Source organism: Magnolia sinica, chromosome 17 (assembly GCF_029962835.1).
Source record: "Magnolia sinica isolate HGM2019 chromosome 17, MsV1, whole genome shotgun sequence".
NCBI lineage: Eukaryota > Viridiplantae > Streptophyta > Magnoliopsida > Magnoliales > Magnoliaceae > Magnolia > Magnolia sinica.
The window spans coordinates 43,283,586-43,305,513 of NC_080589.1; the positions used below are offsets into that span (position 1 = coordinate 43,283,586).

At 40.6% G+C, this 21,928-nt stretch overlaps 1 protein-coding gene across 2 annotated transcripts in view; it reads left to right on the forward strand.

Moving 5' to 3' along the window:
* The window catches only part of LOC131231407 (ABC transporter A family member 1), a 184,530-nt gene that overhangs the window by 116,933 nt on the left and 45,669 nt on the right, over window positions 1-21,928 (forward strand). For both annotated transcript variants that reach the window (XM_058227578.1, XM_058227579.1), the window contains 4 exons: window positions 5,352-5,393; window positions 5,579-5,675; window positions 5,888-6,015; window positions 6,116-6,220. In XM_058227578.1, the coding sequence (XP_058083561.1) occupies window positions 5,352-5,393; window positions 5,579-5,675; window positions 5,888-6,015; window positions 6,116-6,220 (372 nt within the window). The remainder of the gene's footprint in view (window positions 1-5,351; window positions 5,394-5,578; window positions 5,676-5,887; window positions 6,016-6,115; window positions 6,221-21,928) is intronic.

The following is a 21,928-nucleotide window of genomic DNA, read 5'->3' on the forward strand; positions in this document are numbered from 1 at the left end:
GTATGAGAGGTAGAGGCTGGGAAGATGGGTCAGGACGGGTAGGTATGAGAGGTAGAGCCTGAGAAAATAGGTCAGGAAGGGTAGGTATGGGACGTAACGGCTGGGAAGATGGGTCGGGAGGGGTAGGTATGGGACGTAGTGGCTGGGAAGATGGGACGGGAGGGGCCCATGGATCAAGGGAAAGGTCTAGAGAATCAGGATGGTTAGGTGATAGGCTAGACAATGTATCAGTGGTCTCCTGAAATGCAAGTAGATCTTCCACATTGAATGTGGAACTAATTCCCATGTAAGGTGGAAGATCTACCACATACGCATTGAGACCATTTCGTTTTATAATTTTGAATGGTCCAGCACTATGCGCGTATAATTTACGAGCGGCTCCGGCTTGATGCGGACCATCACAGAGTCCGTTACATTAGATTCCTTGAAACTTTTATGTTGGTCTGCAGAAAGTGTGTAATGTTCATTACTAGTCATGATCTTCTGCCTGATTTCTTGATGCCATGAATGAATGTGATGCACAAAAGACTCTGCAGACTCTGACGGCCTATGGGACAGCGACATAGGGACAAGATCAATAGGTTTCCTAGGTTTATAACAAGTAACGACTTCACAAGGACTTAGATCTGTGGACATATCGACAGAGCTATTAAACACAAACTCGGCTATATGTAGTATGGCGTCCCATGTTCTGGTGTGCCCTACATCCATCATAGGGGGAAACTCATCCGGTAGATCATTAAGAAAAACATCACGAAACTCATCCACTACCAAAATGGCCTCAGTGGGTAACTCTACACTAGCCTCTGGTGCACTCTTCCCAATGGTGGGGTTTGTCCTGGTAGATGTCTCTAGTTGGGTAATGCACACATCAAATTGCTCAAAGCATTGGTCTATTTGTTGTTCCCAGTGCTTACCCAAAGATGCAAACTGCTGGGACAGCTTGTTTAGTGACTCTTGCAATTGTTCCATGTTTTTTTTTTTTTAAAAAAAAATTATTTTTTATTTTAAGAAACAACCTAATTTCTAAATTTTTAAAAAAAAAAAAAAAGAAGAAGGAAAGTTTCTAAAAATAGAAAGTAAGTTTCTAAAAAAAGAAAAAGGAAAGTAAACTAGTTTCTAAAAAAAGAAAAAGGAAAGGAAATTAGTTTCTAAAAATAGATTAAGAAAGTTTCTAAGCCTAGAAATAGACAGCCAAGTTAATTTCTAAATTAATTCAAATAAGGGGATAACAAAAAATTTCAGCAGCTTATGTCAGGGTTTATGGACCTTTAAACAACCATATATGAAGAGAATTGATGCGTAATGGACATAAACAACTAAACCCTAAACATGTAATGCATTCCCATATAAGAACCCTAAGCTCTGATACCAATTTGATGCATGACAGTTAACCACTTGCTCTAAAAGCTCGAACTGATAGAGTATGGAGAATTAATCCATTTATCTCATAGCCCAGGCCCCACATCTCATGGGTTTAGAACCTCGGCCGAACCCCCTTCGTGGGCCCCAAATCACATGGGCCACCCACCTCGAGTGTGTCCCCGCATCCCACGGGCTACCCCACTCAGGCCTGTGTGAAATACGCATTAATCACCCCTAGTGAGGAGTCTCGAACACAAGACCTCCCCTGTGGGCCCCAAATCACATGGGTCACCCACCCCGAGTGTGCCCCTGCATCCCACAGGCGACCCCACTCGAGCCTAGTGTGAAAATGCCCCTGCATTAGTTCTTTATGGTAATTGCATTTTAGTCAGCAATTAATACGGGCCTCTGACATGATGTTTAAATATTTTTGGAATTACAAATTTCCGAAAGCATTTAATTAAGCAATGCCAAACTTGCCCGTATATTTGGTCTAGCTACGAACATTCATTTTAGTGTGTTATCGACCTTAGGACATGTTTGGATACTTGGAACCAGTGTTCCAAGTTTTGGCAATATTATTGATAACATCACCGATATTATCGGCATTGCCACCTTGGCAGTATGGATAACACTGTTTCAAAAATTCTAGGTGCCGGTGATATATCGCCATGTATTGCCACTGTGTCGATATTTTCCAATATGTTGCCATGTTTTCACGTCTATAAATTCTGGATGTCGGGTTTTGGCGATAATATCGCTAATGCAAGTCGACTTCCCATCCATTCGCAATAGTGTCCTTGTGGATTAGAAGCTCAATGTGCCGGAATTGGGAAAATTAGAAAAACAAATCCCAGATCTGATTTCGCCATCAATTCTTCAGTTCTTGTGGATTGAATCTCCCATTTGGGGGAATTTTGCATATAAGAAGCTTGATGGGCCGGAATTGGGAAAATCAGAAAAAAAAAATATATATATATATATATATATAATATGAAATTCAATTTTTTTAGAAAATTTTGTGGGGATCTGGTTGGGGAGTGGATCTTGACCACTCTCAACTTTTTGTGAATCAAATTGTTAAGGGGGATATGTACGTAAATATTGTGGGGGTCTAGTTGGGGAGTGGATTTCGAGTACTCTTCCATTTTTTAAAAATCTTTTTTAATTATTTAAAATTTCAAATTTCAAAAAATGCAAAAAAAGAAAAGAAAAGAAAAACTATTTTATTTTTAAAAAGCAATGATACTATTTCATGAAAAACATATTAATTTTTTCTATTTATGGATGAATGTTGATGAGTGATGTGTTGCAATTTCTAATATATTTTTTGGATTTGTGTAATTATGAAGAAATAAAAAATTCTAGCTACTTTTAAAAAGTTATTATTTTATTTCATAATTATCTATGCATGTGTGGATGCGCGCACACACACACACAGATATATATATATATATATATATATATTTGTGGATGTGTGCATTGATGGATTTATGTATTTATTTTTTATATATTTATGTTCATTCTTTGTTATTTTTATGTATGTCTTATAGTCTATCATATTAGGAAGAAAAGAAAAAAGGATGGGGTGTAAAAAAGGTGATTGATTCTCTTGTCGTCACATGAAGAGAGAGAGAGAGAGAGAGAGAGAGAGAGAGAGAGAGAGAGAGAGAGAGGATGGGATCAACATAAGCCCCATCAAAATCCCGGTGCCAACAAATCTAAGTCATCATTGGTAGTTTAACAACCCTAAATGAAGTTTTCAGATGTCACATCATGGATATAAAGCAATAGTTATTGCTTTTTGCATTTTTGCAAGAGAAGGGCATGTTGTAAGTGTTTTAGTATTAGGCAATAAGACCTCCAAAAATCTAGATAAGGTTATGCTTACATAGACAAAAGAAATAATAATCATGTTTTCAATATCATTATCGATGAATATATCGCACCGTTGGGATAAGGATACATAGCATGGGAAATATGGATGTATCATGTATTGTATCATTGTTTTTTATGAAACATCGAGAAATTAGTCAAATTTTTTAATGAAACTTCATTGGAATGACACTTGGGAGTATCATTATCGACGGATCTATGAACACTGCTTGGTTAAATTTGTATTTCTCCAAATTTCCTCAACTTTGCCCTGTCTGGCTTCTCACTTTGTTCCCAAGTCATTTGAGTAAGTTGTGTTACATAAGGGGTAGGAATAAGCCATAGAGGAAGAAATGGATGCACTTCGTTAAAATGACACTTGGGAACTTACAGCTCTTCTGATTGGTAAATGTGTTGTGGGATGCAAAGAGGTCTACACAATGAAGTTTTGTCCTAGTATGGTTGAACGATTGAAGGCTCACCTAGTCGTTAAGGGGTATACTCAAACATTTGGTGTTGATTACAATGAAACCTTCTCTCCTATGGACAAGTTGAATTCCATTTAGGTTAAATTGCCTGTAGTTTTAATCATGGTTGGCCCCTCTTCCAACTTGATGTAAAAAAATGCCTTCCTTAATGGTGATCTTACAGGGGAAGGTTTTTTTTTTTTTTTTTTTTTTTTAACATTTTATAGAGGAAGTTTACATGAAATAATCTCTTGGATTTGTTGCTTATGGGGAGTGTAGGAATGTATGTAAACTACGAAAGGCGATTTATGGGTTAAAACAAGCTCCACGTGTATAGTTTTGACAAGTTCAGCAAGGTTGTGTTGAATTATGGCTTTGTTCGATGTCATGTTGATCATTCTGTTTTTGTATAAAAAGTTATCTTAGATTTCATCGTGCTTTTACTTTGTGGATGATGTTGTTGTTGTTGTAAGTGACAAGAAGGGAATTAAAGAACTAAATAAGTACCTTTAATAGCATTTTCTCACAAAAGATATTGATCATCGTCGATAATTCCCTAGCATAGAAGTATCTAGATTTAAAGGAGTTTCTATTTCAATGAAAATATGTTCTGGATTTATTCATGGAGATGGGTCTTCTTTAATCCAAGCTAGTTGACACTCCAATGGATTCTAACCATAAGCTTAAAAGTTATTAAGGAGATGAGGTGGAGGATCTGGGGAGGTACAAAAGATTGGTTTGAAAACTTATTTATTTAAACTATTACTTCTCCAAACCTATCCTATGCATTGAGCGCGGTAAGCCAGTTCACGAGTTCTCCAAGAGTACCTCATGTGAAGTAGAATTTTGCGTTACCTCAAAGGAACAACAAATCAAGGAGTTTTGTATAAATGGCATGGTCATCTTCATGTCACAAAATATTCAGATGCAGACTGGGCAGGTTCCTTAGCAGATAGACGATCCACTGTTCAATATTGTACGTTTATGGGAGGAAATCTAGTCACATGGAAGAGCAAGAAGTAGATTGTGGTGGCTCGATTGAGTGCCGAAGCAGAGTACAAAGCGATGACTCGTACCTCCTATGAGTTAATGTAGATCAAGAAATTGTTGCAAGAAATGGGATTTAAATTGCACCTACCTATGTAGTTATTTTGTAGTAATCAGGCTGTGTCACACAACAAACAATCTAGTCTATTAAAAAAAACTAAACACATCAAAGTCAATTGACACTTTGTGTGTGAGGAAGTTTTTAGGGGTGAAATCTCTACTCCATATGTTTGATCTCAGGACCAACTTGTTGATGTTTCACCAGGGCTCTTCATTCTACTCAGGCTACACATATATTGGAAGCATGGTATAGATAATAATTATTCTCTAGCTTAAATGGGGAGTGTTAATGAATGTGATATGGGTCTGCATGGGCTCACTTAGATGTGTTATTTTGGTCTAGGTGATAAGAGGGGATTTTTATTTATTTTTTAATAGCTTTTTTTAATGGAATTTTTGTAACCATGTGACTCATAATATAAAAGGAGAGAGGGGCCATGAACTACAGCCCTCTCTCTCGCTCTCATCATGTTTAGCAACCAAAGAATGATGAATGTGATATAATGGGTAGAATCATGTTTGTCCTATTTTGTGCAGGAACGTGAAGTCAAAGCAAAACATCAACAACTAATTAGTGGGGTATGCTTATACATTTCTAAATGTCATATTAAAAGTGTGTTGTGCTTCTTTTCTTTTCTTTCTTTCTTTCTTTCTTCTTCTTCTTCTTCTTCTTCTTCTTCTTCTTTTTTTTTTTTTTTTTTTTTTTTTTTTTATAAATTTAAATTCATCTATTTCCACTGATTAGTGGTTGTCTCTTTATTCAGGTGTCCATACTATCATATTGGTTTTCTACATACATATGGGACTTCATCAGCTTCTTATTCCCTGTATCATTTGCAGTAATTCTTTTTTACATTTTTGGTATGTGCCAAAACAGCACAACTTGATCTGGAAGTATCTGTTTGTTTCGATCATTTTGCAATATTTGATATTTATCTCAAGGGGCTAAATGTCATTTTTCTTTCCCTACATCTATCTATCTTTTCCCTGTTATATATTTTTTGATGGTTTAAAATCAACGTTTGTAATCAATTTGCACGACAGTTCAAAGAGAGTCTACTTTGTATATGTAGGTCTAGATCAATTTGTTGGAAGTGGTTGTTTGTTGCCGACAATCTTCTTGTTTCTGGAATATGGATTAGCAGTTGCAGCATCAACATATTGCCTCACCTTTTTCTTTTCTGACCACACAGTTGCACAGGTCAGGCTCCTCTTTCCTCTTCATCAAGTAGTTTTTTCATTAGCCAACTTACTTCTATTTTAGCTGATCCGCTTGCTAATATATCTTTTTATTAGTGCAGAATGTGGTCCTGTTGGTACACTTTTTTAGTGGGCTTATTCTTATGGTCATCTCATTCATTATGGGACTTGTACAAGCAACCAAAAGTGCAAATTCTTTTCTCAAGGTCTGTTAACTATCGGCATTCTTAACATATGGTTTAAAGTTTTAATACAGTTCTAAGCATGTTGGTTAGTTTTTCTGTTTACATGTTAATTCTTTCATTGATATTTTAGATACATATTTGTGTTATTTTGATAGTGGCAGTTTGGTATTACTTTTAGTGATGTATTTTACAGATAAAGCGTTCCTCACGAGAGGTAGCCCCTAAAAGGTATTAGTTTTATCTTTGTTAGAGAAGAATTTCTATCTTCCTTAGGTTTGATTCCTTGTTCCCAGCTGGGCCTCATTAGGATGCTCCAGCTTAAGGGGGAGTGCTAAAGGGTTGATAGTTCAATAAGGCCCATTGGGCCTAAGTACATGTAATAAGGCCCATAGGCCCCATCCATGTTTTACCTATTATAAAAGGCTAGGGTTTCAACAGACCCTAAGTATCTCACGTTCTTGCTAGCTCTCTCTCTCTCTCTCTCTCTCTCTCTCTCTCTCTCTCTCTCTCTCTCTCTCTCTCTCTCTCCTTCTCATAGGCCGTCAAGATTAGCACAATGTAGTCGTTTAACAATCTTTATGCAGGTTCATTTCCTTGAATTGTGCTCCTGTGTTTGACAGTTGACTACCATACTTCATCATCTTAGGGAATTCTTTTTCTGCTAGTTTTCTTGATGTGGGAATTACACACACACACACACACACATAGTGTGTACGTACGTACGTGTATTTACGTAAATAAATACATACACACACTCTTGCATACATACGTATATCCATACATGTGTGTGTGGGGGTATGTGTGCATGTGGTTGGGTGTGGGTGTGTGAGCATGCAAGCGTATGCGCGTGTGCAGGTGTGGGTATGGGTGTCTCTATTTGCCTATAGGAATGTCTAACAAGCAACTGGTTGTGGATAAAAATTTGTGTGACTAGTGTCTATATATGAAAATAGGAAGGTCTCATAGGGATGCCTTACCATCCAGTAAGGACCCATAAAAATCAGACCTATCCATCCATCAGGTGGACCCCACCATATCAAACAATGTAAAACCGCGTATCAGATTTGGCTTGTGTGTGTGCGTGCGTGCGTGCATGTGGGTGGGTGGGTGTGAGATACTGTTTCATGCGAGCTTTAATTGGTGTTGTTGATGCATTATGACCAATGTTTTCAAGATAATAATATTAACCGATATATCAGCCCAAATTATCGGTATCACACTTATGTGATACAAAACCCATAATATTCTCGAGAGTTTAGTGTTTCGCCAAATATATCCACCGGTATCACCAAATATCAGTGATATTTCGATATATTGCAAAATATCGATAGACCCTTTGTTTTTTTTTTGTTTTTTTGTTTAATTTTTATTTTTTTATGTAGATGATATTCTCGATGCATGTATCAATACCGACGATACATTGCCATAAAAAAATAAGAAAAAATACTGTCCATTGCTGTGTCTCTTTCTTCTCCTTCACAAGCGTTCTTCCTCTTTCTCCTTCTCCTTCTCCTCCTCCTCCTTCTCCTCCTCCTCCTCCTCCTCCTCTCTCTCTCTCTCTCTCTCTCTCTCTCTCTCTCTCTCTCTCTCTCTCTCTGACTCAAGAGTTTTCTCAAAATAAAGAAAAGAAATAAAGGGACTAATTTATTTTTATTTTGGATGCGTCTATGCCAGAAAGTGGTTGCAACTCAAGTGGGCCCCACCATGATGTTTCTGTAAAATCTAACCCGTTCACCAAATGCGTCACCCAACGTTAGGCAAAGGGTCCAAAACTTAGCCTCATTCATGATTCAGGTGGAGCACATGATTGGAAACATGTATAGGGCAAAACTCACCCTCCAAATTGTTTCCCTTGGTGTGGCCCATGTGAATAACGTTTGGGCCTAATTTTTGGGCCCCATGCCTAATTTTTTTTTTTTTTTCGCATCTAATGGTTGGAGTGGATTTCATATAATCATCTCAGTGCGCCTATAAAAGTCAAGGGTGGACATCTCTCCAAAATGTTTCCTTTGGTGTGGCTCACTTGAATCATAGGCCAGCTTAATTTTTTTTGCCCTGTGCCTAACGTTAGATTATACATCAAATGGTCAGAGTGGATTTTACATAACGCATCACGATGGGCCCCGTAAAGAATCAAGGGTGGCGTCTTGGAATGCAGATTAGTTGCAACCTCAGATCCAGTGATGTGGGTGGGACCCTGACCGTGGGGTCCACCTCAATGTATGAGTTGTATATGCATGCCGTCCATCTATTTTTCCAGCTTCATTTTAGGGCATGGGCCTACAAATGGCGTAGTTCCAAATCTCAGGTGGACCACACAAGAAATAGTAGCTATTGACCATTAAAAACTTTTTTGTGGGCCACAAAAGTTTTGGATCAAGCTGATGTTTGTGTTTTCTCTTCATTCAGGTCTATGTGACCTTATCAACAAGTTGGATGGTAAATAAACATTAAGGTGGACCCTAGGAAGTTTTTAATGGTGGGCGTTTAATGGCCATTGTTTCCTGTGGTGTTGTCCACCTGAGATTTGGATCTGCTTCATTTTTGGGCCTATGTCCTAAAATGAGCTCCCAAAAAAGCTGGCAAAACAAACGGATGACATGGATTTACAATGCATACATCAAGGTGGGTCCCATGGTCAAGGTCCTAACCACATCGCTAGATTTGGGTTGTTGCAAATCCTTGTTCAATATCCCTGTCGAGAGGCTAATATACACACACACACACACACACACACACACATATACGGGAACCCTTTATTTTTTATGGGGCCCACCTTAATGTCTATGTGAGATCCACTATGTGTCATATATTAAACCATTTAAATTGTAAAACCCACTATTGCTAAGTCTCGGTCCCAAAATCAATTTGTTTAAATGTTCCCGGCCATTGATTCGTGGATAATTGTTTGTTGAAACAAGACCATTGGATATTTTTCATTCTTAACTATCCAATAAATGTCCACCAATCTCATCTGGACAAGGAAATAGACCTAAGTTTTTAATTTCAATTACTTATACTCCACTTGTGCAATTTTTAAAAATAATTAACTGAATATGTTTTCATACATATGTTCTATGATTATAAATTATATGAATTAATTTTGAATATAATGATCACTTCTATTGTGGGGAAAACTGAACTGGTCCCTCACATGGGAAGAATGACCATCTAATTACAAGTGATACTCCTCCGAGCTGAGGTAGACCCTAAGCTGGGGTGACCGAAGTCCAAGCAGAAGGGCCATTGACAAGTTGCCGAGCTGAGTCGTCATAGGACAGAGCTTAGAGGTGGGACGAGTAGTTCCTTTAGCTCAGAGACTAGCCGCCGAGCTAAGCCATTAGAGGACGAAGCTTGGTAGGAAAGTACTCGCCTGCCAGGAAATATCTAGAACGCGGGTATGAAACCTGAGGGGAAGGAGCTCGAATCCTGAGCTCCCCAGCATTCAGAGCTAACCAGGACGACCATCGCCAGAGAGGCAGTACGAGGAATTCAGAGGGAATCTCGCAAAGAGGAATCCGGCCTAATCTTGATTGAAAATCACTTCGACAGATCCGAGACAAGAATCTCGTAAGAATGGGACTCTCTAGCATATCACATTAAGATGCGCTAACACTAAATCTCTCTAGAACTCTATATATATGACTACCCTAAACGAGAAGAGGTAAGATCTAACCCTAGTCTGTACATTTGATTAGTGTCTGCAAACCTAACTTATGCATTAGAGGGTCCACAGCTGGCCACCCCCTCAACCACGCTTCTCACATCATCTTTAGCTTTTGCAGGTCTATCGGAGGGTGTGGTTCCACATCTACTTGTCCATAATCCGACAACAACAGATTGGCATCGTATGTGGGCCCTGTCCGACGAAGATCAGGACTCACGATCACCACCCCACTCCTAGCTGCCCTCGCAGGCGGTGGTGTAAAAATCTTAAAATTAAGGAACTTGACTCGTCTCCCTCGAGACCCGGGTCGGAACCTTGGCCGATAACGTAAACTGCATCCTGAGGTTGCTGGAGAGACATTAAGAGCCCCTAGCCACCAACGCGAAGCGGCGAAGACAGGAACAGAGCAGTCCCGCCTAGTCCAATTGCGCCCCGAGCAACATCAGGGGCAAGTCTGGGTTGGGGTAAGCCTTGTCGCCCCAGTACAGACGAGGGCAACCACCGAGCTCAATGAATCTGACCTACGCCATACCCTAAACGAGAGGCGACAGGCTTGGGGGAAAACTCCAAAAGCCATGGTAGAGAGTGAGGTCCTTTGGGAGGCAGAAATCAGAGAGATTCAAGACCAACTTGGTAACATCCAACATGCTTACTGAGTAAAGGCGACAGTATCTGTTGACACCCTCCTTGAGCAAACCGAGTCGCCATTCACCAAAAACATTATGTAAGCTTAACTGTCGCCCAGGTTTAGAATGCCCCAAATACAACGCTATTCAGGTTTGGGCGACCCGGTCAAACACTTGGAGTCATTCAGAGCATGGATGGAGCTTCACGGCGCTTCCGAAGCCGTGATGTGCAGAGCATTCTCCCTAACTCTTACTAGGGCAGCTCGGAAGTGGTACAGAAACCTGAAGCCGAAGTCCATTGTCTCTTTCACCTAGCTCAGCAAGGCCTTTGCCATGCAATTCATTGGAGGCAAAGATACACGAAAGCAACGACTCACCTCCTCACGGTAACCCATAAGGACGATGACTTGCTGAAAGACTACATTGTCTGATTCAACGCCCAGGCCATCCAGATAGAGGACTACTTCGATGAGGTACCTCTCACGGCCATGGTGGTTGGGCTTAAACATGGGAGGTTCCTCTTCTCGCTCGGCAAGGAACCCCCCGAAGACTCTGGCCAACCTGATGATCTGGGCCCAACATCAAGAAGCTGATCGACATCTGCAAGGATACTATGGGGCAGAGCAGCTTTGTGAAGTACAAGAAGAGAAAGGAGGCCAAGGAGGGACCCAACACAAACCTAAAAAGAAAAAGAGATGACTAGGATGACGCTCTCCGGGCTCCTCGAATTCCAGAGAGCCGATTTCACTGGTACACTCCATTGAACACCATGCCTGAGCAGGGGCTCACAGAGGTTAGAGAGAAGATAATCCTAAAGTGGCCAAACAAGATGAGGGCCACTCCAAAGAAGAGAGATGTTGAAGTACCATCAATTTCATTGCGATCACGACCATAACACTGCCGACTGCTTTGATCTCGAGGAGATCGAGTCCCTCATTTAGAGGGCCTACCTCCGCGAGTTCATTGCTAGGAGTAGAGAAGATTGCCAGCTCTTCAGAAGGAGCAACGAGAGGAGCACAACGAAAATGAGCGGATTAGCGAAATCCGCACCATCTTCATCGGACCCGTTGGAGGAGGTAACTCGAATTGAGCACGCTGAGCTCATGCTCGGAGTGTGAGGCGCACCGACGAGGTCTATCAAGGGAATCTTGCTAGTCGACCTTGGAAAGAGCCCAGGATAGATTCATGTACAATGACCTTCACTAAGGAGGATGAGAGGGGGATCCAACACCCCCACGACGGCGCACTTGTAGTCACCATGACTGTGGCCAACCACAAAGTGCACTGGATGATGGTCGACACAGGGAGCTCGACAGACATCCTGTTTGCAACCACCTTCGATAAGATGGGGATAGGGAGGTTGAGATTACGGCCTGTGCGAACCACTCTGCTCGAGTTCCCAGGAGAAAGCATGACCTTGAAAGGGAGCATCCTGTTGCCGGTGACAACAAGAGAGGGCTCCGGCCAGGTCACCATCATGGTAGATTTTCCTGTGGTAGATTGCCCTTCAGTGTATAATGCGATTTTGGGAAGACCATCCCTAAACGTCATGCGGGCTCTTGTCTCCGTCTATCACTTGTCCAAGAAATTTCCGACTAAGCATGGGGTCAGTAAAGTCAGTGGCGACCAGCATGAAGCCTGATAGTGCTACTCGACAGCTCTCCGAGGAAGAGCACACCTATAGCAGGTGATGCAAATCACCTCCCTAAATCCCAGGGAGGACGTTACAGAAATAGGATCATCCATAGAAGATCTCATCCCGGTACCACTCTCCGAGACGAACTCAGCACGGACAGTTCAGATTGGGTCATTGCTTGAGCCCCAACTTCAAGCTGAAATGACAGATCTCCTAAGAGAGCATGCATTGATGTGTTCCCATGGTCCCATTAGGACATGCCTGGGATAGATGCGAGAGCCATGGTCCACCATCTAAACGTGGATCCCGACTACATGCTCATCCGACAAAAGAGACGAGCATTCGATAAAGAGAGGTATGTTGTAATTAATGAAGAGGTCGGCAAGCTCCTTTAGGTCGGTTTTATTGAAGAGGTACACTACCCCAACTAGCTGGCTAATGTGGTACTGGTAAATAAGGCCAGTGGGAAATGGCGGGTCTCTGTTGATTACACCAACTTGGACAAGGCTTGATGTAAGGATAGTTTTTCGTCCCCGAGGATCGACCAACTGGTAGATGCCATTGCTGGGTACGCACTGCTCAGTTTTCATGAATGCGTACTCAGGGTACAACCAGTACAACGAGTAGTGGACCCCTTAACTCTTGAAACCATTGTTTGCTTCGTACTCACTTTATATGGCGACTACTACTAGGTCATGCCGCTTGGCCTGAAGAATGCTTGGGCAACATATTAAAGATTTGTGAACAAGATGTTTGCCAAGTAGATCGGGAAAACTATAGAGGTCTATGTCGACGATATGCTCATCAAAAGCACCGAGGCCGCAGACCACATAACTGACCTAAGAGAGATGTTCGGTGTTCTGAGGAGATACTGGATGAAGCTCAACCCGAGCAAATGCGCATTTGGCATCAACTCGGGCAAGTTTTTATGTTTCATGGTCCACTAGAGAGGGATTAAGGCCAACCCCGACAAAATCCGGGCTCTCACAGAAATGAGCTCGCACAGCTCGATAAAGGAGATTCAGTGCCTCACGGGCAGAGTGTCGGCACTGAATAGGTTCGTCTCCTAAGCCACGGATAAGTGCTTACCCTTCTTCAAGCAGCTGAAAGGGAGCAACAAGCCGACCTGGATAGAGGAGTGCGAGTAGGCATTCCAACAACTCATGGCCTGCCTAGGGTCTCCATCCCTGCTCTCGAAACTCGTGCAAGGGGAGGAGCCGTTGTTATACCTAGATGTCTCACCAACAACGGTCAACTCGGCCATAATCAAGGAGGACGGGGGTGCTCAGTGATTTGTTTATTACGTAAGCAGAGCAATGACTAACGCCGAGGCATACTACCCCGGATTCGGGAAGCTAGCCCTGGCTTTGGTCATGTCATCCTAACGATTCAGATCCTACTTCCAGGCCCTCACCATCGTCGTCCCAACCAATCAGCTCCTTCACCAAGTGTTGCAGAAACCAGAAGCTTCAGGTCGGCTCGCCAAGTGGGGGATTTAGCTCAATGAGTTCAACATCAGGTATCAACCTTGGACGACCATCAAAGGACAGGTTGTTGCCGACTTCATCGCGAAGTTTATCTACTCTCTAGACTTGCCACCCATAGATGATGGGAAAGAGCAGAGCCTGACACAATGAGGCTAAGTATGAGGCACTTTAGCAGGCCTATGAGTTGCCAAGGTAATGGAAGCGCAGAAGCTGAGAATCTACAGCGACCCACCGCTGGTAGTAAACGAAGTGACCACCAAGTACCAAGCCAAAGGCAAGAAGATGATTGCCTACCTGAATAGGGTCTGTGACATGCCCTAGAATTTTGAAGGGTGTGAGATCATACAAGTCCTGAGGTCCGAGAATGCCAATGTGGATTCCTTGGCCAGGTTGGCCTCGGCCATCAATACCGACCTCACTAAAACTGTCCCGATTGATTTCTTGCCAGAACCAAGCATCAGTAAGCCTGAGCTGAAAGAGGCCCTCGTAGTTAGCGGTGCACCGAGCTGGATGGACCCGATTGTACGTTACCTGCAACAGAGCGAGCTGCTCGAAGACAAGCTAGAAGCACGAAAAATCGGGTATTGATATGCTCGGTACACCATGCTGGTGACATCCTGTACAAGAAAGGGTTCTCGTTACCCTACTTGAGGTACTTGCGACCTGAAGAGGCTGAGTATGTCTAGAGAGAAATCCATGAAGGTGCCTATGGAAATCACTAGTAACGCCTCTTTGTTTGCTGCAACCATTGATAACGTGTTTTTGACCTCTGCATTAGCCGCTGACCTTTCAGCTCCCGCCTCTGCCAGTTGGTGAAAAATTCGGGCTGAGTTCAAAAGTTGAGAAAAACTAGGCTATCCAAAATTTGAATTTGAATTCCCACATATCTAGACCAGTTTAAGTTCTCACTTCCGAGCTTGTGCAGGTCGAGCTCACACGGGAAGAAAGACCGTCTAACTACAAGTGATATGCCTCTGAGCTGAGGTAGACCCTAAGCTGGGGTGACCTGAGTCCAAGCAGAATGGGCCATCGACAAGCCGCCGAGCTGAGTTGTCCGAGTATAGGGCTCGGAGGCAAGATGAGTAGTTCCTTTAGCTCAGAGATGAACCGCTGAGCTGAGCTGAGCTGTTAGAGGACGAAGCTCGATAGGAAAGGACTCACCCTCTAGGAATGTCTAGAACGTGGGTAAGAAACCTGAGGGGAAGGAGATCAAACCCCGAGCTCCACAGCATCCCGAGCTGACTAGGATGACCACCGCCAGAGAGGCAGTACAAGGAATCCGGAGGTAATCTCGTAGAGAGGGATCCGGCCTGATCTTGGCCGAAAATCACTCGGACAGATCCGGGACGAGAATCCCGTAAGAATGGGACTCTACAATGTATTACATTAAGATACGCTAACAATAAACCGCCCTTGAACTCTATATATACGGCTACCCTAAACGAGAAGAGGTAAGGTCTAAACTCTAGTCTGTACCTTTGATTAGGATTTGCAAGCCTAACTTTGGCATCAGAGGGTCCACAGTCGGCCATCAACACCACTCCATTGCTCATATCTTCTCTAGCTTTTGTAGGTCCATCGGAGGGCGCAGTTCCATATCTACTTTAGTTGTTGATCAGAATCCGACAACAATAACTTTAGTTAGACAACACATAGATTAGGACCCTCTACAAAGTTAACCTATTATTTGCACTTTTTTGTGATCTTTAAATTTCTAAATGTCTATTGATGTCTTTCTTAACATCCCCTAAAGTTTCATTGAAAATTTTGACCAATTTCCCAATGTTTCCGATGTTTCCCCAAAACAACGATACATTACACAATACATCTGATATTTCCCATGCAACAACCAATATGTTTCCGTATGCCAAGGGTGCAATACGTCTGTCGATAACGATATGGAAAGCATTGATTATAACCACACGTGTGGGCCACCTTGGTCATGCGTGTGGTCCGCGTATAGGTTTGGGTTTATGCTGGCCTTGGTCATATCTTCAAGCTAGAGTCTTTAGGCCCGCATGTCATTGTTTCATATTATCTCTAAGCAATGGGGGGTATAATTGTAATTTTCATATGATTAGTAATTGTCCTAATAATAAAAGAGAGGTGGGAGCATGTGAGGGGTTAAGTCCTCTCTCCTTCTTTTCTTTTTCCTCTCGTCTTTCTTCTCCTCCTCTTTTCTTCATAATTAACTACATGGTATCAGAGTGTAATTGATATGATATCTTGCCCTTATCTCTCCATCATTTTCTCTTTCTTTTTATCGTTCTTTCTTCTTTTTAGAGAAACCCTAACGTACTTGGGGCTGACCTAACATAAACCCTTTCCCTCATTGTACAATGGTGTAATCATATTTGATAAAGGCGTGTAAGGTCCACTTTTATTCTCTACCCGTGTGAAGGGTCAAAGTGGGTCATTTCTCATCTGCAATTGAATCTAAGGTCAGATATGAAGGTTAATGTCAAATTTGAAGACATGAGTTATGTGTGAAGATTGTTAATGATACAAATCAAAGAAAAAAGTGTATGGATGAAAGTCAGAAAGCAGGTAATGATCTAGTTGATTGTGTTCATAGATATATGCATCCTTCTACTTGTGTAATGTCCAAATTAATTGAAAGTTTCCCCTAATGTGTATTCAAAAGTTCTTGTTAAGATGGATACCAATAATGAATCAAAGAATTATATTATGTATTGATGTCCATCCAAATCACATCGACTAAACTGAATGGACCAAATTATCTACAGTGGATTACATCCATAGAGGTTTTTTTGACAGGGAAGAGGTGAAATATCTTACTTCCCCCAAACCATATGAAATTGCAACAGACTATGGTGAGTATGTATCCAAAGATGGCCAAATTAGGACGTTGTTGTGGAATAACATGGAGCCATGTAGCAATGCAAATGTCATCTTCTTTAAATATGTGAAAGAAGTTTGGGATAACTTGAAGGAGATATATTCGGGTTCTTTTATGTACAAGCTTTTACGTAATATATTTTCATTATAGCAGGGAGATAAAGAGTGTGGAAGAGTAATACTATGCTCTGCAGGGCATGTGGGAAGAATTGAATGTGTATCAGTCAATGTCAACAAATATTGAGACTATGTGAAGGCAAAGGGAGGAGTTCCGTGTTGCTAAATTCCTCTCTGGCCTCCGACTTGAGTTTGCACCCATGAGAGCTCTGATTCTTGGAGGAAGTGAGATCCCATCAGTTACAACAACATTCACTAGAGTTTAGCATACAGCTAGTATGACCACACTAGGTTCTTCATTACTTGATCGGTTTGCATTTATCTCTACATCTAGCAGAGGTGATGGGGGGGAGCTGAGGCGGTCGTGGTGGTCGATTTGGAGGAATGGACTCAAGGGGAGGTTGTGTGGGAGGAAGGAATAATTGGGGTGGTTGTGACACAGATTCTGGTGACGGACGTGGTCATGGTAATCAACATTGCACACAATGTGGCATCAACAATCAAACGGTTGATACATGTTGGAACTGGAGTTGTGTTGCAAACCAACGTCTCTCCTCATTAGTGGCATTCAAGGCTTGGTCATCCATCTTTAAATAGTTTGAACAGTCTTATCCCATCTTTGTTGTATTTTTTAGGCTAGAGTGTGAAGCTTGCGAGTTAAGCAAGCAGCATAGAGTGTCTTTTCTTTCATGTGAAGATAAAGCGATAAACCATTTTACTTGATACATTCAGTTGTTTGGGGTCTAGTTTATATTTCTAATATATCCAACTTTAAATACTTTGTAATCTGTGGATGATTACTCTGGAATGACGTGGTTATATTTGATGAAAGATTGTTTTGAGGTATTTGCACATTTTAAAGAATTTCATATGCAAATTCAAACTTAATTTGATGTTAGAGTGTGTATTCTAAGATTTGGCAATACTAAGGAGTATACATCGAACAATTTTCTTCCTATCCTTTATCCCATGGCATTGTTCACTAAACATCATGCGCACGCACCATAGCAAAATGGAGTTACAAATCATAAAAAGTATCATTTACTTGAGGTTGCTTGGGCATTGTTGTTAAATATGAAGGTTTCAAAAGGTTTTTGGAGTGACCTAGTTTTGATTGCATGTTATCTCATGAACCGGATGCCTTCATCTGTCTTAGGTTGTAAATCTCCTTTTTCTATCATATATCTCTATCAGTAATTGTTTTTAATTCCACTTATTGTTTTTTATTGTATATGCTTTGTGCATCAATTTGACCATGTTTTGATAAGTTTGCACTCAAGGCTGTAAAGTATGTTTTTCTAGTGTACTCTTATATTCAGCAAGGGTACAAGTGTTATAATCTAGTCACTCGTAGATGGTATGTGTTTGCTAATGGTACCTTGTTTTCGAAGTACTCCATATTTTTCCAAGAGAGGAAGATCATTGGAACTTGAAGAAGTTTTCATCACTCTTCCTCTGGTGACAAACATGACTTCATTTGTAGAGGGAGTTCCTGTGCATTGTTTAGATCCCCCACCATTGTAGGTCTACTCCAGGTGTTCTAAGAGAGGTTATGGGGTGCATACCAATATTTCCTCTCTAAATCCTACCACCTACTGTGAAGATCATTCTCTTGTCTTCACCAGTATTGTAATGAAGATGATATGCCCATTGCACTCCGTAAGGAGAGACAATTTTATAGAGTATCCTTGACATTATCAAAATATCTCCGATATTATCCCCATCTCTGGCTCGGTGATACTAATGATACTAGTCGCGATACTACTGATAACATCGACGATGTATCAGTAATTATCGCCAACGTATTGCCAATATTTTCAACTAAGTAAATTCCAGATGTCAGTTGTATCACCATTGTATTGATATCGCCAATATTTTTGACTGTGTAAATTCTGGGTGTTTCTTGTATCACCAGTGTATCAGTGATATTTCAATAATATCACCAATGTATCAATATCACAAAGAATTTGTTTATTGGAAAACTTTCCATTTCATTTTTTTTTAATGGGCGAATGGTTGTATGTAATGTTTAAATTGTCAACGATCATATCACAATATTATCGTTATCACAACATGAGCGATATCGAGACCACAATCTTTCAGTTCATTTTCTGTTATCGACAACTTCTCGGCAAAATATCATATTTTGTCGATATTCTGAAATATTGATGGATATTTGGATCGGATGGATAGATGGGATGGTTGGACTGGTTTCTTATGACAACACATGCTTTTAGGCCCCCATTAAATGGAAACTTATTATGTATGTATTCTTTTTACAAATTACAATTTTTATTTTATATATATTTTTTTATAATTCCTAAATATGCATATATGTGCATTTTAGTATCTCCTGTAGTTTCACTAAAAAATCCACCTTTTTCCCCACGTTTTCTCGCATTTTCGATTATCGACGATATTTTCAGTAATATCGATATTGTTTCTGTATTCCCGGCTAGCGAAACTTGTAGCTATACCGATACTTCGAACACTACCCAACATCCTATCTCTAATTTTGTTTCTTTTGATGAATTATCTCATTCTTTTCAGCATTTGGCTCTGTCTTTGTTCTCGGTGTTTGTTCCTCATTCTTTCCAGGAGACTCTTAACAATGATAGGTGGAAGCAAGCTATGGAAGAAGAGATGGGTGCACTTCATCAAAATCAAACTTAGACTTTAGTTGAGCTATTTGTAGGAAAACTTGCAGTGGGGTGCAAATGGGTGTATAACATCAAATACAATCTAGATGGCTTAGTGGATCATGGATCATTTAAAGGTTCAACCATTTGTGAAGAGATATACTTAGACTCTAGGGGTTGACTACTCTGACAACACCTCCCCTATGGTGATCTCTATTGTTGTAAAATTAAACTAGCCATTGTACCAACTTGATGTGAAGAACGTCTTTCTTCATGGAGGTCTTCTTGAAGAGGTGCATATGGAGCAACTACCCAGCTTTGTTGGTCAAGGGAGGTCTGTTGGGTGCTAAGCCAGTTGAAACTCACATGGATCCTAATTCAAAGCTGAGTATAGATGAAGGAGAACTATTTAATTATCTTGGGAGATATCACCAACTAGTTGGCAAATTGATCTATTTAACAATTACACAACCGAACATCATTTATCTTAGTCCCTTTTTGCAGGCTCCTCGTATGTCTCATATGCAAGCCATGCTTCGCATACTTTGATATTTAAAGGGAACTCGTAGTTGTGGAATTCTCTACAAGTAAAATAGACATCTTAGAGTAGAAGGGTTTTCTGATACAGATTGGGCTGGCTCTCCTTCTGATAGGCGTTCTACCACAAGTTGTTATATGTTTTTAGGGGAGAATCTTAACATTCGATAGTTAACATATATAACTATGAATAATATGTGAAAGCTTTGTCAATTTGTCTACCTTAGGAAATGGTTTTCTTGTGGCCTTTCTTGATATGTGATACTCATAGAAGGACGAAACTACTTTAGTCACTGTTCCTAGTAACCCTTCTTGTGCTAACCTTGTTGTCCTTTCTTTCCCTATCGCAAGCTGGCATTCCATTTAACTGGTCCAAATATAACATTTACATCGGTTATACCAAAAGCAAATGAGCCACTATGCATTTATGAAAAACTATTTGCAACATCTAACTTAAACAAGTCTCCTAGTAATTCACCCCAAGTAAGTATTACATTGTCTTTCCTCTAAAAAAGCTTGTCTGTACTAAATCTTACATCATTTTATTTAGTAATCATGTAACAAAAATTAGATTTCTTCTCATGTTGGGGCAAAAAGAGTGCCTTTGAGCAACAGGGAGTGAGATGTGTTTGACATGATAGGTACCAACTCCAATCACATCCTGATGCAGTATTTACCTTGTACAACTTGTCACTCCTGAGCAGAATGGTCCAAATATCTAAGAAACATCACTTGTCCTTATTGCCCCCAAGTCTACAACTATCAGCACTTGAATGAAAACACAACTACTGGACGGTGGAAAAATTACCTTTTACGTGTAAGGTAAGACCTGGTCCAATGCTCCGTTCTGCCACACACAAAACAAGAGCCATCAACTGTCCACTGTTCTTTCTTTTGTTCTCCTTTTGCATTTACCTCCAGTGATTGAGCAACTGTGGCTGTCTCACTAGTTCTAAGGAGGGTACAAACAATTATAAGTAGGATATTGTTGATTTTAAGGAGGCTAAGACAGAACATTGTTCACTTTGACTTCATTTTCTAGGCTTATGCACCTGGAAAACTTAATAATAGAAAATATTCATGATGACTAGACATATGTTTCACCGCGGGCCTTCAAACAAATCCCCATACATACATTGTCCGGAGTATCCCCGATATTATCGAAACATCTCCGTATTATCCATTTCTCCAGCTCGACGATACCGATAACACTAATAACAATATCGATAACACTGGTAGTATCAGAGATTCCAAGTGTTAGCGATGTATTGCTAAGTATCGCCAATATTTTCGATTGTATAGATTATGTCTCTTGTATCACCAGTGTATTGGTGATATTTCAATAGTATCGCCAATATATCGATGTCTCCAAATTTTGTTTATTAAAAAAATTCTACTTCAAAAATTTTATGGGCGATACACGTGGTTGCGGGTGATTGCGTGTATCCGTAGGGAATAGTCTCTCCTAAAAAAAGAAAAAGAAAAATAAATAAATTATAGGAGCATGGTTGTATGCAACATTCAAATTGTTGACAATAATATCGCAATATTATTGTTATTGTAACATGGGCAATGTTGTGACTACAATCTTTCATTTCCTTTCTAGTTGTCAACGATTTCTATATCATGTGTTGTCAATATTCTGAAATATTGATGGATGCTTGGATGAATCGATGGGATTGATCAGATGGTTGGACTGATTTCTTACGACAACGCATGCTTTTAGGCCTTTATTAATTGGAAACTTATTATTTATGCATTCTTTTTGTAAATTTTTTTTATTCCTAAATATGCAATTTTGTGTACTTTAGCATCTCCTGAAGTTTCATTAAAAATTCCACAAATTTCCCCATGTTTTCCCACATTTCCAGCTATTGGCAATATTATCAGTGATATCGACATTGTTTCCATATCTCCGGCCAGTGAAACTTGTAGCGATATTGATACTTTGAACACTGCATACATATAGCTCTCTACATGCATGCATGTGTGCGGGCGTGTTTGAAATGCAATGTTATGGGACTACACACAAGCTAGAGGCCCCTAGCTCATCTACACTCATAAAATCTTTTGAAATGCCTCACACGAAATCATTCTACTTTTGTGAGTGTAACTTTTCTTTATTGAAAAGTGGTGAAGGGTGTTTAACCTACCACCTCAA